General features: G+C 42.0%; 1 protein-coding gene and 1 long non-coding RNA gene across 2 annotated transcripts in view; one reads left to right on the top strand and one right to left on the bottom strand.

Annotated features, from left to right (window-relative positions):
• The window catches only part of LOC307035473, a 296952-nt gene that overhangs the window by 223905 nt on the left and 57413 nt on the right, over positions 1 to 15634 (top strand). The window lies entirely within an intron of this gene.
• The window catches only part of LOC307035466 (NACHT, LRR and PYD domains-containing protein 12-like), a 68077-nt gene that overhangs the window by 446 nt on the left and 51997 nt on the right, over positions 1 to 15634 (bottom strand). The window contains exons 10-13 of the mRNA XM_079674780.1: positions 4848 to 5021; positions 4277 to 4447; positions 2259 to 2429; positions 1785 to 1828 (exon numbers count right to left, since the gene is read on the bottom strand). Coding sequence (XP_079530906.1) covers positions 1785 to 1828; positions 2259 to 2429; positions 4277 to 4447; positions 4848 to 5021 — 560 coding nt within the window. The remainder of the gene's footprint in view (positions 1 to 1784; positions 1829 to 2258; positions 2430 to 4276; positions 4448 to 4847; positions 5022 to 15634) is intronic.

Raw genomic sequence — 15634 nt, forward strand, 5'->3', positions numbered from 1 at the left:
GTACTTCTACTCCACTACAGTTCAGAGGTACATGGTGTTCTTCTACTCCACTACAATTCAGAGGTACATGGTGTACTTTTCCTCCACTACATGTATTTAATACCTTTAGTTACTTCACAGATCTGGATGAATGATGTGAAATATAATCAAGTGTTGAATCAGACTTTAGTTCCACCTGGAGTAAATCCACCAGCTACCCTGCAGTATACAAAGTCATTCAAACTAGCTGCACCTTTACCAGCTTTGAGAACACTTTCATGATCAATCATTATAAAACATATCATATCTATTATTCTGAAATGGACCAATCTGCACAATGAATACTTTTACTTTTGGTAGTTTAACTATATTTTGATGCCAATGCTTTTCTACTTTTACTTGAGTAACATTTTGAATGCAGGACTTTAACTGAAACAGAGTATTCCTACACTCTGGTACTTCTACTTTTACTCAAGAACAAGATCTGAGTACTTCTACTTTTACTCAAGTACAAGATCTGAGTACTTCTACTTTTACTCAAGTACAAGATCTGAGTACTTCTTTTACTCAAATACAAGATCTGAGTACTTCTACTTTTACTCAAGTACAAGATCTGAGTACTTCTACTTTTACTCAAATACAAGATCTGAGTACTTCTACTTTTACTCAAGTACAAGATCTGAGTACTTCTACTTTTACTCAAATACAAGATCTGAGTACTTCTACTTTTACTCAAGTACAAGATCTGAGTACTTCTACTTTTACTCAAGTACAACATCTGAGTACTTCTACTATTACTCAATTATATATTGATGATAATGTTATAGCAGAATGTTTAATACAGCGTATTTCTGATATTTATTAGAGATCACATGCTAAGCTATTTGATGTGTGTTACTGAGTTGGGTCACACACAGTTAGAGAGACAATGGTCGTTCTGAATTATCAATAGATGTATTCATTTAAAAAAATAAAATAAACAGTTAACCTTTGTTAGTTAACTAATCCTAAAGATGTCATGAGACGATGACGTTTAAACATATACAAGTATATCTTTCAGAGAGATAAACATGTGACATTTGTGTGGTAGGCTGCATGATAAAATGTGTGTGCGTTAAACATGCTAAGGGAAAATGTGTGTGTGTTCATTGCACTGGCTATATATTCTGTATGATTGTTGCTACTGTCGGGGGGCATTTCCGCGATTGGCTGCTGTGGCAGTCGGTGATGTACTTCCCATTATTGTTTGTTTTTTGCAACAACTAAATAATAATTACTGATCAGCTATATCTGTGTTTGTGTTTCATTGATTCCTCTCTTTTTCATTATTTCCTGTTGTGTTATGATGGATCGCCACAACAATAATACTGTAACGGACTGGTTATAATTTAAATTACATTACATGACATGTCACTTGTTAAACGCTTTTATCCAAAGCAACTCACATACTCAGTACTGTGGGCAATCCCCACAGGAGCAATTTGGGGTGAAGTGTCTCAGGGACACAACGACATGCTGACTGCAGTGGGGTTTGAACCTGTGACCCCCTGATCCAAAGACCAACGCACTAGTCCATTGAGCCACATGCCTCCCATAATGTTGATGTTTTCATGTGTTTTATTCTTCAGAGTTTATTTACATGTTACAGAGTGTCAGTGAACGCGTCACTGTGTTGATAGACAGTTCTTCTGAAGAGAAACAGACAAAATGATGAAGAGAGAGAAACCAGAGTGTTGTTTTCCTCTGAGGACATGCTCCATCAAAGAGTTTCATATCTGGATGAATGGAGGATATTCAGTACTCACAGGTCTTCTGGGTCTCGGCTCTGATCGTCTCATCATCTCTGATCCTGTAGGGATGAACACAATCCAACAGTTATGGATCCAGTTTAAAAGAAGTGTTTGTTCTTTGAGTCAGCTTCAGAGTCCTGACTGATCTCATGCTTTACATCCCATCATATCTTCTCTGCAAACACTACGACTGACTGCCACAGCTCTCAGCTGCATGACAGGAAGTAACAGTCATTAGTCAAGGAGCTCAAAACATCCCATCAAACACAGACTACCTTTTCCACTCTTCTGTCAAATCCCATATGTCTGGTGGAAAGTTGATCACTTACTAAATGTGGCTTTGCATTTCCAGCTGGCCTTCTATAGTTGATGGAAGAATGAGAGAGCCTGCAGTCAGTGGGTAACATCACTGATCTGTTTCCCCAGTGAGAGAAACACCTCCCTGTGTTTCATACAATACTGCTGAACCAGCAGAGACCCCTTACTGACCTGAGGGTCTCCAGTCTGCAGTCTGGACTCTCCACAAGATCTCTCAGCAGCTCCACATCTGAATCCTGCAGATCGTTGAGACTCAGGTCCAGATCTCTCAGATGGATGTTGGACTTCAGAGCTGAGGCCAGAGCAGAACAGCTGATCTCTGACAACCAGCAGTCCCTCAGTCTGAATAAAGAAAACATGATGAGGATAAAAATCTGTTTATAATCCAATCAGATGTTACTCAACATTTAAATGAATCTAAACAGAAACATCTGTCTTCTTCAGAAAGTAAACTTTATCATGTAAAACTAAAATTACTTCAGATGAGCTTTATTCAGATGTTATCGTTTACTAAATATTAAATACATAGATTTACTTTTTACAACCAACATCTATAACAGCGCAACTGCTGAAATATGCGCGCCGCTGTTTGTTTTGTTTGTTATGTGGATTTGTAGTATTTGTGTTACTGTATGTTCAATAAAGGTGTATTTTTGCTAAATCTTGAGACATTGCCACTGTATGTACTAGGCAGGGCCGATTTTTGGCATAGGCGACACAGGCGGTCGCCTAGGGCGCCAGATCTGGGGGGCGCTGCGCTGGTAGCTCTGGGAGGGAAAAAACATTTTTGACCGTTGGCGCTCATCCTAATGTTCGGCCTTGATGTAACAACATTCATAATTAATTAAATGTAACACCCTTTTCACCCCGGTTACACTTTTGATTTGCCCTGGGGCTGTAAGTGATGAAAGTGGGGGATGTTGGCTTATCTGGCGCCCGCAGCTCACAGCCAAAGTGCGAGCGAGAGAGCGAGCGAGGGAGAGACAGAGAGGGCGCACCGGTACCGGCGCTGTTGTTATTAGAATCTGGTGCTAGCTGCGCTAACGGATATAAGAAGTAGATGTTTCTACAACCAGGGTGGAGGAGAGCTCTCCGGTCAGACTGAGAGGCTCAGTGAGGTTAAGGACTCTCTGAGTATTTAGATAGTTCATTTTAGTCTAAGTTATCTCAGTGGGTCTCAAACGTTTTGACCACAAATTATGTAAACACATATTTCCAAGGCACTCCTTTATAATTATTAGGATAAATAAAAACAGGTTTGAAATCATTCCAATGTATACTATAGGACAGTAATGGTAGTTGGAGGGATACAAAAATATCCTTTAAGGTTGGAGGGATACAAAAATATGCATAAATAAATGTTAACTGGTAAAATAAGATATGAATGAACAACAAAAATAAAATAAGTTACATTTATTTTTTATTGGCTATGGTAGGTTATTGATTATGTTCATATACTTATTTGATTATTAAAATGTAAACCGATCTTTTTCATATGGGCGTTTTAGAGTTGTGCCCCCTAGATCAGGTCTCTAGTAATTGTGTGCTCAAAGTGCACCAGATTGAAGCATTTTACTTTAAAATGTTCAACAAAATCTTCCCGGGGGGGCATACCCCCGGACCCCCCTAGAGGATGTGACATCCACCTCCCAATTCAAACATGTTCATACAATACTGAATACATTTGAAGCCATTTTGACGTCTATTACCTATATCAATAAGTTTCTGTTTTTGTAGTGTATTTTGTCTTTTGTAGAGATTTTTCATTTATTCTTTATTTATAAAATCTCGCCTAGGGCAGCAAATTGGCTAGAACCGGCCCTGGTACTAGGCCTCAAGAGCCTTTCTTGTGCTGGCAGACACATAGAAACAAATTGCCGGGGCGCACTTCGCATGTGCACACACTAAAATGATAAAAAAAATAATAATAATAAAATTTAAAAATTTAAAAAATCGCGGTATATTTTGTCAGTCTCACGACGGTATTGAGACATCTATTTACCGCGATATTCGATATATCGTTACATCCCTAATGTCTGCCGTTCTTACTTCTTACTCTTAAAAATGAAATATGAAAATAAGGACAATTACAACTTTATGGATGTAAGTTATTAATGAATATAAATGAGGTTTAATTACAAAGTGAACATGTGAGATCTCCAGCAGTAACAGAGAGTCAGTGAACTGACCTGAGGGTCTCCAGTCTGCAGTCTGGACTCTCCAGAAGACCTCTCAGCAGCTCCACTCCTGAATCCTGCAGATCGTTCTCACTCAGGTCCAGATCTCTCAGATGGATGTTGGACTTCAGAGCTGAGACCAGAGCAGAACAGCTGATCTCTGACAACATGCAGCTCTTCAGTCTGAATAAAGAAAACATGATGAGGATACAAATCTGTTTATAATCCAATCAGATGTTACTCAACATTTAAATGAATGGGAACAGAAACATCTGTCTTCTTCAGAAAGTAAACTTTATCATGTAAAACTAAAGTGACTTCAGATGACCTTTATTCAGACGTTATCGTTTACTAAATATGAAATAAATAGATTTATTTTTTACAACTAACATCTATTACAGTTCCTTTAAGAAACACTCAACATGTTTGTCTGCAGTTCTTACTTCTTACTCTTAAAAATGAAATATGAATAAAAGGACATTTATAACTTTATGGATGAAAGTTATTAATGAATATAAATGAGGTTCAATTAGAAAGTGAACATGTGAGATCTCCAGCAGTAACAGAGAGTCAGTGAACTGACCTGAGGGTCTCCAGTCTGCAGTCTGGACTCTCCAGAAGATCTCTCAGCAGCTCCACTCCTGAATCCTTCAGAGCGTTGAGACTCAGGTTCAGATGTCTCAGATGGGAGGGGTTGGACTTCAGAGCTGAGATCAGAGCAGAACAGCTGATCTCTGACAACCTGCAGTCCCACAGACTGAATAAAGAAAACATGATGTAAGTTCAGAAAACAAAGCTTCTGTTTGAAATAACTCCAGGTTTAATAATCTGTTCAGAGTCAAACAGGGTTTTAATATCAGAGATGATGCAGAAACAATCTACTGATAATCTGGAACTTTAACTTTGATCAGATGTTTAACAACTCCTTCATCTCCCTCACAGCTCATCAGTACTGACAGCACCTCCACTGACTCCTGGAGCACAGGGTGAGTCTGTGGAAGCTCAAACTCTCTCCCTCACACATTCACCTTCTCTCTGTTACTCTGATCAATATTCAGTCATTAGCAAAAAATAAAAAAATAAAAATAACATTGCATTTGCTCAAATTCATAAAATCATAAACACAAACAGATGAATATGAACTGCAGTCAGTGAACTGACCTGAGAGCCTCCAGTCTGCAGTTTGGACTCTTTAGTCCAGAACTCAGACGCTCCACTCCTGAATCCTCCAGATCGTTGTTGTCACTCAGGTCCAGATCTCTCAGATGGGAGGGGTCAGACTTCAGAGCTGAGGCCACGACTTCACAGTGAGTCTCTGAGATTATACAGCTAGTAAGTCTATAATAACACATATATTACAACATGCATTAAAAAAAAAGGAAACATTATATTAACATTAAGAATTTGATGAAAAAAGATTTGACATGTTCTGATAGACCTTTTCTGTTAATCCATTTAATATAATATATGATAATAGAGTGTAATGAGTTGTCAGTGTGATCTGATCACATGTCTGTGCTCCTGCTGTCACTGACTGTTACCAAAAGAAACAGAAATTAAATGAATCACTTGACGATATTAGAGATGTACATATTTAAATGTTAATTAATATTTGGATGTGAATGATGGATGAAGGATGTTTTGGCTTCTCTGAGCATCTGAACATTTATTGCGCACACAAACACAATTAACAAACTAATAAAGATTCAATATGTTCAACTTGATACCATCAGATGTTCCCAGTATCTCAGCATTAAGACATAACTCTGTTATTGGTGGGAAATGATATAGATCTGATTTTAAACTCTAACACATTGTGATCAGAACATGTGTTTAATGATAAAGAAACAACTAAAAAGTAATAATATGTTTCTGTGATAACTGTAAGTCCTGCTGTGTGGTGTGATCACATGCTGAGAAACCTCTCAAGTCCTTCATGTGTTTGACATGTCGCCTCCATCACTCAATATGAAGAGAGGAACGCTTCAGTTGAACTATTATTATAAATAAATAGAAGAACAGTGTTGGTTTTAATTTCCTCTCAGTATTTAAACAGCAGAAATGTTATAGTGTTTATTTGAATAATTAAACTCCTGATCCACTTTAGTTTATAAAGTTAATCACATCTGGACTTACTTGGCCTTCCTGCAGTTCCTCACAGCTGGAATCAGTCTCAGTTGTCCCTCCCATGATGTGTTGTACTTGCTCACGTCCAACTCATCCAGAACCTCCTCTGACATCTGCAGCATGTAGGCCAGAGCAGAGCAGTGGATCTCAGAGAGTTTCTTCTCTGATCTGTTCTCTGACTTCAGGAACTCTGTGATCTCCTGATGTACTGAGTGGTCCTTCATCTCTGTCAGACAGTGGAAGATGTTGATGCTCCTGTCAGGAGAGGAAGCACTTCTCATCTCCTTCAGGTTGCTGATGGTTCTCTGGATGGTTTCTGGTCTGTTGTCTGTTCGACCCAGCAGGCCTCCTAACAGTCTCTGGTTGGACTCCAGAGAGAGTCCTTGGAGAAAGCGGGCAAACAGGTCCAGGTGGCCATTTTTACTTTGGAGGGATTTCTCCATGGCTCCCTTCAGGAAGACATCCAGGGATGGGTAATCCTGATCAGTGAGGTTGTTATAGTCTCCCTGCAGGAAGTCCTTCAGTACCTCTGTGTCTCTGTTGGTGTAACAGTGCAACATGTAGACTGCAGCCAGAAACTCCTGAATGCTCAGATGAACAAAGCAGTAGACTGTTTTCTGGAAGATCACACTCTCTCTTTTGAAGATCTCTGTACAAACTCCTGAGTGCACCAAGGCTTCGGTGACATCCAGACCACAGCGCTGCAGGTCTTGTTGGTAGAACATGATGTCTCCTTTCTCCAGATGTTCAAACGCCAGCCTCCCCAGCTTCAGAAGAAGCTCCCTGTCAGCCTCCATCAGCTGCTGTGGACTCGTCTTGTTCTTCTTCTTCTTCTTCTTCTTCTTCTTCTTCTTCTTCTTCTTCTTCTTCTTCTTCTTCTTCTTCTTCTTCTTCTTCTTCAGCTGCCGTGGACTCGTCTCATGTCCCTCTTCATACTTCTGCTTCTTCCTCTGTGTCTGGACCAGCAGGAAGTGTGAGTACATGTCAGTGAGGGTCTGGGGCAGCTCTCCTCTCTGGTCTGTAGTCAACATGTGGTCCAGAACTGCAGCAGTGATCCAGCAGAACACTGGGATCATACACATGATGTGGAGGCTCCTGGAGCTCTTGATGTGAGAGATGATTCTGCTGGACAGGTCTTCATCACTCGATCTCCTCCTGAAGTACTCATCCTTCTGGGCGTCAGTGAAGCCTCGTACTTCTGTTACCCTGTCCACACACTTAGGAGGGATCTGATTGGCCGCTGCAGGTCTGGAAGTTATCCAGACGAGAGCCGAGGGAAGCAGCTTCCCCCTGATGAGGTTTGTCATCAGCACGTTGACTGAGGACTGCTGAGAGACATCAGACACAACCTCATTGTTTCTGAAGTCCAGAGAAAGTCTGCTTTCATCCAGGCCGTCAAAGATGAGCAGCACTTTGCAGACAGCCAGCTGCTCTGCTGTGAGCTTCTGTAAGGTTGGATGGAAAACATGGAGCAGCCTGAGAAGACTGTACTGCTCACCTTTGATCAGGTTCAGCTCCCTGAAGGAGAGCGGGATCACCAGACTGACATCTTGGTTTCCCAAACCCTCGGCCCAGTCCAGAGTGAACTTCTGCACTGAGAAGCTTTTTCCAACTCCAGCGACTCCGTTGGTCAGGACCGCTCTGATGAGAGTCTGTTGGTCAGGTAAGGCTTTAAAGATGTCCTGGCACTTGATTGGAGTGTCATGGAGGGGCTTCTTCTTGGAAGCTGTCTCCAGCTGCCTCACCTCATGTTGGGTATTAACCTCTTCACTCTGGCCTTGTGTGATGTAGAGCTCAGTGAAGATGCTGTTGAGAAGGGTTTCACTTTGACCAGTTCCTTCAGTCACACGTTCACATCTCCTCCTCAGACTGAGCCTATGTTCATCTAGAACCTCCTGCAGACCACGTTCTGCTGGAAGAGAAGGAAACAGGAGAGAATGAGGAAAATGCTCTGAGAATCTAATCATAACAATTAAACAACAACAAACAGACTGAGTTTAAATGTTTTATAAAACAGCTTACTGTCTATGCCAGCCAACCCCAATTAGCGGCCCGCGAGAGGCAAATGCATTTCCCGCGCTGATCTACTGGAATGCACTTGTTATAACATAAAAAGATAAAATAAAATGTCTGCGGTTTCGCTTTATTTTGACCTCCGTCGACACTCGTAAACCTGACCCTTGACCTTATCGTGTGCATATGCAAGACGTGCTTCGCGCGCTTGACTTACTCGTCACCACCTGGAATAGCGGCAAACACATATAAACAATAGCTCGCCAGCTAGCCGCCTGTTATCCCAGTTTACCTCACTTTATGGCGCATTTCCATTACAGTTTAGGACTAGAACTGGGGTAGTATCTATAGCAACGCAGTGTAGGCGGAGCCGTGACGTCATCTTCAATGAGCGCCCCAGAAAAACAACACAGCCGTTAGCTGTTAGCACTCAGAGCTCACAGCTCTTCATATCTGTTCAGAAACTATACAAAAGTTAAACAAGTACAAACCACATACTGTCTGTGTCATGGAGAATACAGTCGCTGGTTTATTTATGTCTGTATAGGCTGTTGTTGTGAGTGTGGACGGTCAGAGCATTTAGCTTAGCCGATCTCCATTTAGAAAACACGCATTTTAAAAAGTTTTTTGCCTGCTGTCAGTCTGCAGACTTGTCAAAGCATTAATTCATGGTTTTTACTAACCGGTATCAGTATGTTGTTACTTCGGCATCATTTAGAAACGTGTATTACAATTAAATCACGGTCAAATATGTTAATCTTGTTGTAGTTGTAGCCCCCTTGCCAGCGATTCTCTCTCTAGTTTAGCATACTCAGCCCGACTCAGCCTGGTTGTTCCTGGCCCTAGAACCACGATTTTATGGGGCCAGAAAAACTGTGAATTAGGACCCGCTAGCCGGTACTAGGCCAAGTAGAAACGCAACCAAAAACGGGCCCCGCACGGCTCGGCACGCTTAAAGCAAGCTCCGCACTGCAGTGGAAATGCGCCATAAAGGGCCGTGGATATCTCAAATCCAGGATGGAATTCGCTAAGAAAAGGAAGGTAGACCAGGAGAACCGTCAGTTAAAAACTGACTGGACTGAGAAGTATTGTTTTTTTTTACCGGACCACGCCAATGCTAATCCAACTTGTTTGATTTGCATGCAGAATGTAGCTGTAATCAAATCAGACAACCTGAAGCGGCACTTCACCTCTATTCATGCTGCCAGTTTTAATGCTAACTATCCAGAGAAATCCGACCAGCGCACACAAAAGATAGCAGGTTTGCTTGCATCATACAAGCACTCTGTTTCCACAATGTCGAAAACAACATCGGCACAAGAGAGCGCAACAGCTGCCTCATTGCACGTCTCTTGGACGCTCGCTAGAGCCAAAGAGAGTTAATTAAACGGTGTGCGATAGACATCCCAGCTAGCGGGGAACGTTCTCACAACTTTGGCTAACATTACCTTTTGGTTCTAATAAGGTTTTAAAGAAACGTTTTAATCTGATGTTCAAAGAACCTTTTTTAAGATGTTTATTTTTTCAAATAATGTTCCTGTAAGGAAGGGATCACCAACTAAATTTTTCCAAGGGCCAAAATGTATAAAATAGGCACTATCGCGGGCCAGCGATTTTTATATAGACCAGAATTTTGAAGTGGGGGGGGGGGGGGGGCGGGGGATGCTAGTGGAGCACGCTCAGGTACTGCGGACCGCATAAAGCTTAGCAGACTCTTCACACTGACGAAGGATCACTTCTAGGCAAGGTTGGGAGGGTTACTTTGTAAATATAATCATCAATTACTGAATACATAATCTGAAAGTAATCAGAATACAGTTACAGTTACGTGTCTTAAAAATGTAACGTATTCAGATTACTTTTAGAATACTTTTGGAATACTTTATTTTTCCATAACAGATGGGTACTGCACACTGCTAAAGCAGCCTCCCTCTCCTCTGTCATCATCCTTCTGGACCTGTCCGCTGCACCATCAGATCCTCCTTCGCACTCTCCAAGAACTTGGAGTTTCAGGCACTGCACTTTCCCTCCTCACCTCATACCTCAACGACCGCACCTACAGGGTTACTTGGAGAGGGTCCGAGTCCGACCCTTGTCAATTAACTACAGGGGTCCCTCAGGGCTCTGTTCTTGGTCCCCTCCTCTTCTCCTTGTACACAAACACGCTCGGGTCTGTCATTAGCCCGCATGGTTTTTCATACCACTGCTACGCTGACGAAACCCAACTAATTCTGTCCTTTCCCCGCTCAGAGACCCAGGTCGTCGCACGCATCTCTGCTTGTCTAGCTGACATCTCTCAGTGGACGTCTGCTCACCACCTCAAGCTCAACCTTGACAAGACTGAACTGCTTTTCCTTCCGAGAAAAGATTATCCCACTCTTGACCTAACAATCAACATCGGCACCTCTGTTGTTTCCCCGACTCAGACTGCAAGGAATCTGGGTGTGATCCTAGATAACAAACTGTCCTTCACTGCAAGCATTGCTGCTACAACCCGCTGCTGCAGATACACTCTTTACAACATCAGGAGGATACGTCCCCAGCTGACCCAGAAATCATTGCAGATTCTGGTCCAGGCTCTCGTCATCTCACGCCTAGACTACTGCAACTCCCTCCTGGCTGGTCTACCTGCATGTGCCATCCGACCTCTGCAGCTCATCCAGAATGCAGCGGCTCGTCTGGTCTTCAACCTTCCTAAAGTCTCCCACACCACGACGCTCCTCCGCTCCCTTCACTGGCTTCCAGTAACTGCTAGAATCCAGTTCAAGACACTGGTACTTGCGTACCATGCTGTGAATGGATCTGGCCCTTCCTACATCCAGGACATGGTTAAACCTTACACCCCAGCACGTGCACTCCGCTCTGCATCAGCCAAACAGCTCGCTGCACCCGCACTGCGAGGGGGACCCAAGTTCCCATCAGCAGAAACACGTGGGTTTGCTATCCTGGCTCCAAAATGGTGGAATGAGCTCCCCATTGTAATCAGGACAGCAGAAAGCTTACACATCTTCTTCAGACTGAAAACTCATCTCTTTGGACTCCACTTCGAGAGATAGAATTACTAACAAAGCACTTATATACTAACAAAGGACTGGCTTATCTAAAGCCAGTTGAGTAGCACTGTTGCGTCGCCGTGTTCTCCTGCGTCTTGGCCATGTGTCGCACGGGAACAGACCGCAAAAAATTCAGTGCGTGAGTGGCAATAACTCTCCTTACCAGCAGGCGGCGGTAGTGTGTATTCGTCATTCAAAAGAGGCAACAACCGGAAGACAGAGAAGAAGAACAGACTGCGTGATATAAACAAACAAATAGCGTGTGCGTTCCATTTTCACTCTCGTCCATCGAAAACATGTTTCGTGCGGCACTGGAGCTAGATCTGGGTTCTGCCCGCTCTGTATTAATGTCATGTGGATTTTCCTGTCATGTTGACAGGTTATCATCATGTAGGCGTTGATAAAAGCTCATTCTAATGTTGTGTTGTGTGTATGAAGGCACGAAATAAAGTTTTGCATTGCCTATCCTGCTATTTGTGTTTATTCTTTTAATCACACAGCGATAAGAAACAATAACAATGTGCCCACATAACTGTCAGTTGCAGCCCTAGCATTAGTATTGGTTATATTAACAGCTACAACATTAAAATACTTCTAGGCAGATTGAGGAGGATAATCGGAGAATGAACAGAGGGGCAGAAACATCCATCTGAATAATAATAACTTTATTTGTATAGCACCTTTCATACAGGGGATTGCAGTTCAAAGTGCCTTACATCAGTAAGAAATAAGATATAAAATCAGTGTAAAACAAGCAGCAAGAGCAAAGCATAAAGTGGGATAAAATAATGCAGATATATATATATATATATATATATATATATATATATATATATATATATATATAGTAATCCCAACAGGCCACCTTGTTTATGGTTTGATTCAGTTTTAGTAGAATATAAAATACATGAATGAATGATGAAATGAGCACTTAAAGTGCAGACATACTATAATTATATTGAGGTACTTCAGACAAATCCTGCAACTTTATAGTTCTGCTCCACAACAGTTTGAGAATGAAGAAACCATCACGTATGAAAGGCTACATATGAATAGAGGGGAAGAAATTAAACACATTTAGTATCATCATCCTGCGCTTCGCCGGAGGCCTTAGAGTGCTGAGTGTGCTTGGCCTCTCTCCGAGCAGTGCCGGTGTGGTGCAGATGGTGGATTCTGCCAGGGGAGTGCAGAGCTCAGCATCAAAGTGAGTAGTAATATTCATCCCGCTTTCGTCTCATTAGTATGCATAAAAAAGAGACAGGTCACACCTCCCCCAATTATGCAAATGAGCTAAGTCCTGCCTCCCTTTGTTCGAGGTGTGATATCCCAAGTAGGTGTGAGATTCGTCGATAGGAGGGGGTGATGTGTATTCACAGGTGTTATTTTGAAAAGGGTTTCTCGGTGAGACCGCAGTGGATCCTTTTAGTCGTGCGACCATCGCTTCTGCGTGTATGAAAGTTTTTACAACAACATTTCTACCGCCCAACGCCCTAGCAACTCCCCCACCCGACGATTACCGCCGTGAAAACAAGACGTACTCAGACAGAGGTATTCAATGGCTGGAGTGGCAGGCCCAAGCCGAAGGTGTATTTATTCAGCATGCGTTGAATGAGGGCTAGAAACTAGTGGGGCGTTTTGTCGTGGACGGGTTTGCTGAAGTTGCGGGGGCAAAGATTGTATGGGAGTTTCTTGGTTGCTTCTATCACGGGTGTCCCTCTTGCTATAAGGGCCATGAGAAAAACCCCTTGACAGGTGGCACATTTGAGCAGCTCCATGCTGCTAGTAAGGAAAAGCTGCATGAGCTACAGTCTGTTCATGGGGCCAAAGTGATCGTTATGAGGGAGCATACGTGGGGTGAGATGAAAAAATCCAATCAGGATTTGCAGGCTTTCCTCAGGGAATACAAAGCTCCAGAGCCACTGACCCCCAGGGAGGCTCTGTACGGAGGTAGGACATGTGCAGTGAAGTTGAGGCACACAGCTGCGGCCGATGAATTGGTTAATTATTGTGATTTCACCTCACTCTATCCTTTTGTAAACTGTACAGGCCTATATCCACTTGGACACCCCCAGATCATATTCCGAGATTTCAAAGATCTTCAGAGTTATTTTGGATTGATCAGAGCCACAGTAAACCCGCCCAGGGGTCTTTACTTTCCAGTCTTGCCCTACAGAACTGCAGCGGGCAAGCTAGTGTTCACACTCTGCCGTACATGCGCTGAGCTTAACAACCAACAGGGGCCCTGCATGCACAGCAAAGAGGAAAGAGCATTAACAGGAGTTTGGGTGACCACAGAGTTCAACAAAGCCCTGGATATGGGGTACAAGCTGGCTCAGATCACAGATGTGTGGCATTTTGAGAAGAAAAGTGACAGCATTTTTGTAGACTATATACACACATTTGTGAAGGGCAAACAAGAAGCATCAGGTTATCCTTCAGAGGCCACAGATGATGAGAGCAGACAAAAGTATGTGGCAGACTACCATGCTAATCAGGGGATCTTGCTGGATGCAGATAAAATCAAATCAAATCCAGCCAAAAGACAAGTGTCAAAACTATGTCTCAACAGTTTCTGGGGTACATTTGCCCAGAGAAGCAATCTGACTCAGACTAAGATTGTGACCAAAACAGAAGAATTTCTTAACCTCTTGTTTTCAGCTAAACATAAGGTTAAGTATTTCTCATTCCTCAACAACAGGACAGCTCTTGTTCAATGGTGTTACGGTGAGCATTGCCATTCTGCTCCCAACAAGGTAGATAACATATTCATTGCCGCTTTTACCACTGCGTATGCCAGGCTGAAACTGTACAGTGAGTTGGAGAAATTACAGCACAGAGTTTTCTACTACGACACAGATAGTATAATCTATGTGACAAGACAGAGGGAGACTCCACTGCCCATGGGGGTTTATCTGGGGGATCTGACAGATGAACTGGGGGGCGACACGATTGAAGAGTTTGTTTCAGCAGGGCCTAAAAGTTATGCGTACCAAACCAAAAATCAAAAAAAGGTTGTGATGCGTGTGAAAGGGATTACACAAACGCATGAATGTTGTGAACGAGTGAACTTTGACAGTCTAACAGATCTGGTGGAAGGCTACATTCAAAACTCTGAGAGGGGGAGGTGTCTCCAGGCCCCGCAACACAACATTGTACGGAATAAAGAGGGGTTCGTTTTGAGAAATGTGTCATTCACCAAAAAGTTCAGATTTGTGTTTGATAAGAGACGTCTGCTAGATGGAGGAAATACTTTGCCTTTTGGGTATTGAGAAATAACAAGAAGAGACTAAATGTTTTCATCCAGCCAAATTGATTTTGAGCCCAGACTACGTGTTCCTTTTTCTTGTTTAGTAGTTGGTCCCAGTGGGTGTGGAAAATATTTTTTTGTCAAGAATGTATTACAAAATTGTATTCATGTAATGGATGTACAGCCTCAAAATATTGTGTGGATTTACACTTCTTTCCAGCCAATGTATGCAGAACTGTAGGAAAAGAATCAAAATTAGGGCCGGGACTCGATTAAAAAAATGTATCTAATTAATTAGAGGCTTTGTAATTAATTAATCGAAATTAATCGCATTTTTAATCACATATAAATATTTGACCTGAGAACAGTGAGAAGCAATTTTTTTCACATGGATTTTAGTATACCATTGAATAATGACTGAATACATAAGCTTAAGCAACAAAACATTGTTTATTTTTTTCAAGGTGGTACACTGGCCATAAAGTGTAGCAATAGCATATTTAGGAATATAGTACATTTCAGAGATTCAGGTAGCCTATAGGTAGGTAGACCTTCTGTAAACTATAACACTTTGTTTTTGAAGTAAAACACAATACTTTCAAGTACATTCAGAACATTGGAAACCCTGACTATTAGAAAACATCTCTCTGTTGCTTCAGAGGCCAGAACAGACTTTGTTGATTTACCAACAGTTGATTTAAAAAATCTAATCAATTTCAGTCCAACTCTCTCAATAACCTTGGCCAAAACAATAAACAGTTCAACATAAAGTGCCAGTTGCACCAACAACGTAATAAATAGTTCAACATAAAGTGTACCATTTAAAATAAAATAAAAAAGTGCCAGTGATTGACCTCAATCCCTCCTATTCTTCCAATATCCTGATGAAAAATAAAATCTCTCTGTTGCATAGGCCACTGTTTGATCAAC

Source organism: Notothenia rossii, assembly GCF_949606895.1.
Source record: "Notothenia rossii genome assembly, chromosome: 4".
NCBI lineage: Eukaryota > Metazoa > Chordata > Actinopteri > Perciformes > Nototheniidae > Notothenia > Notothenia rossii.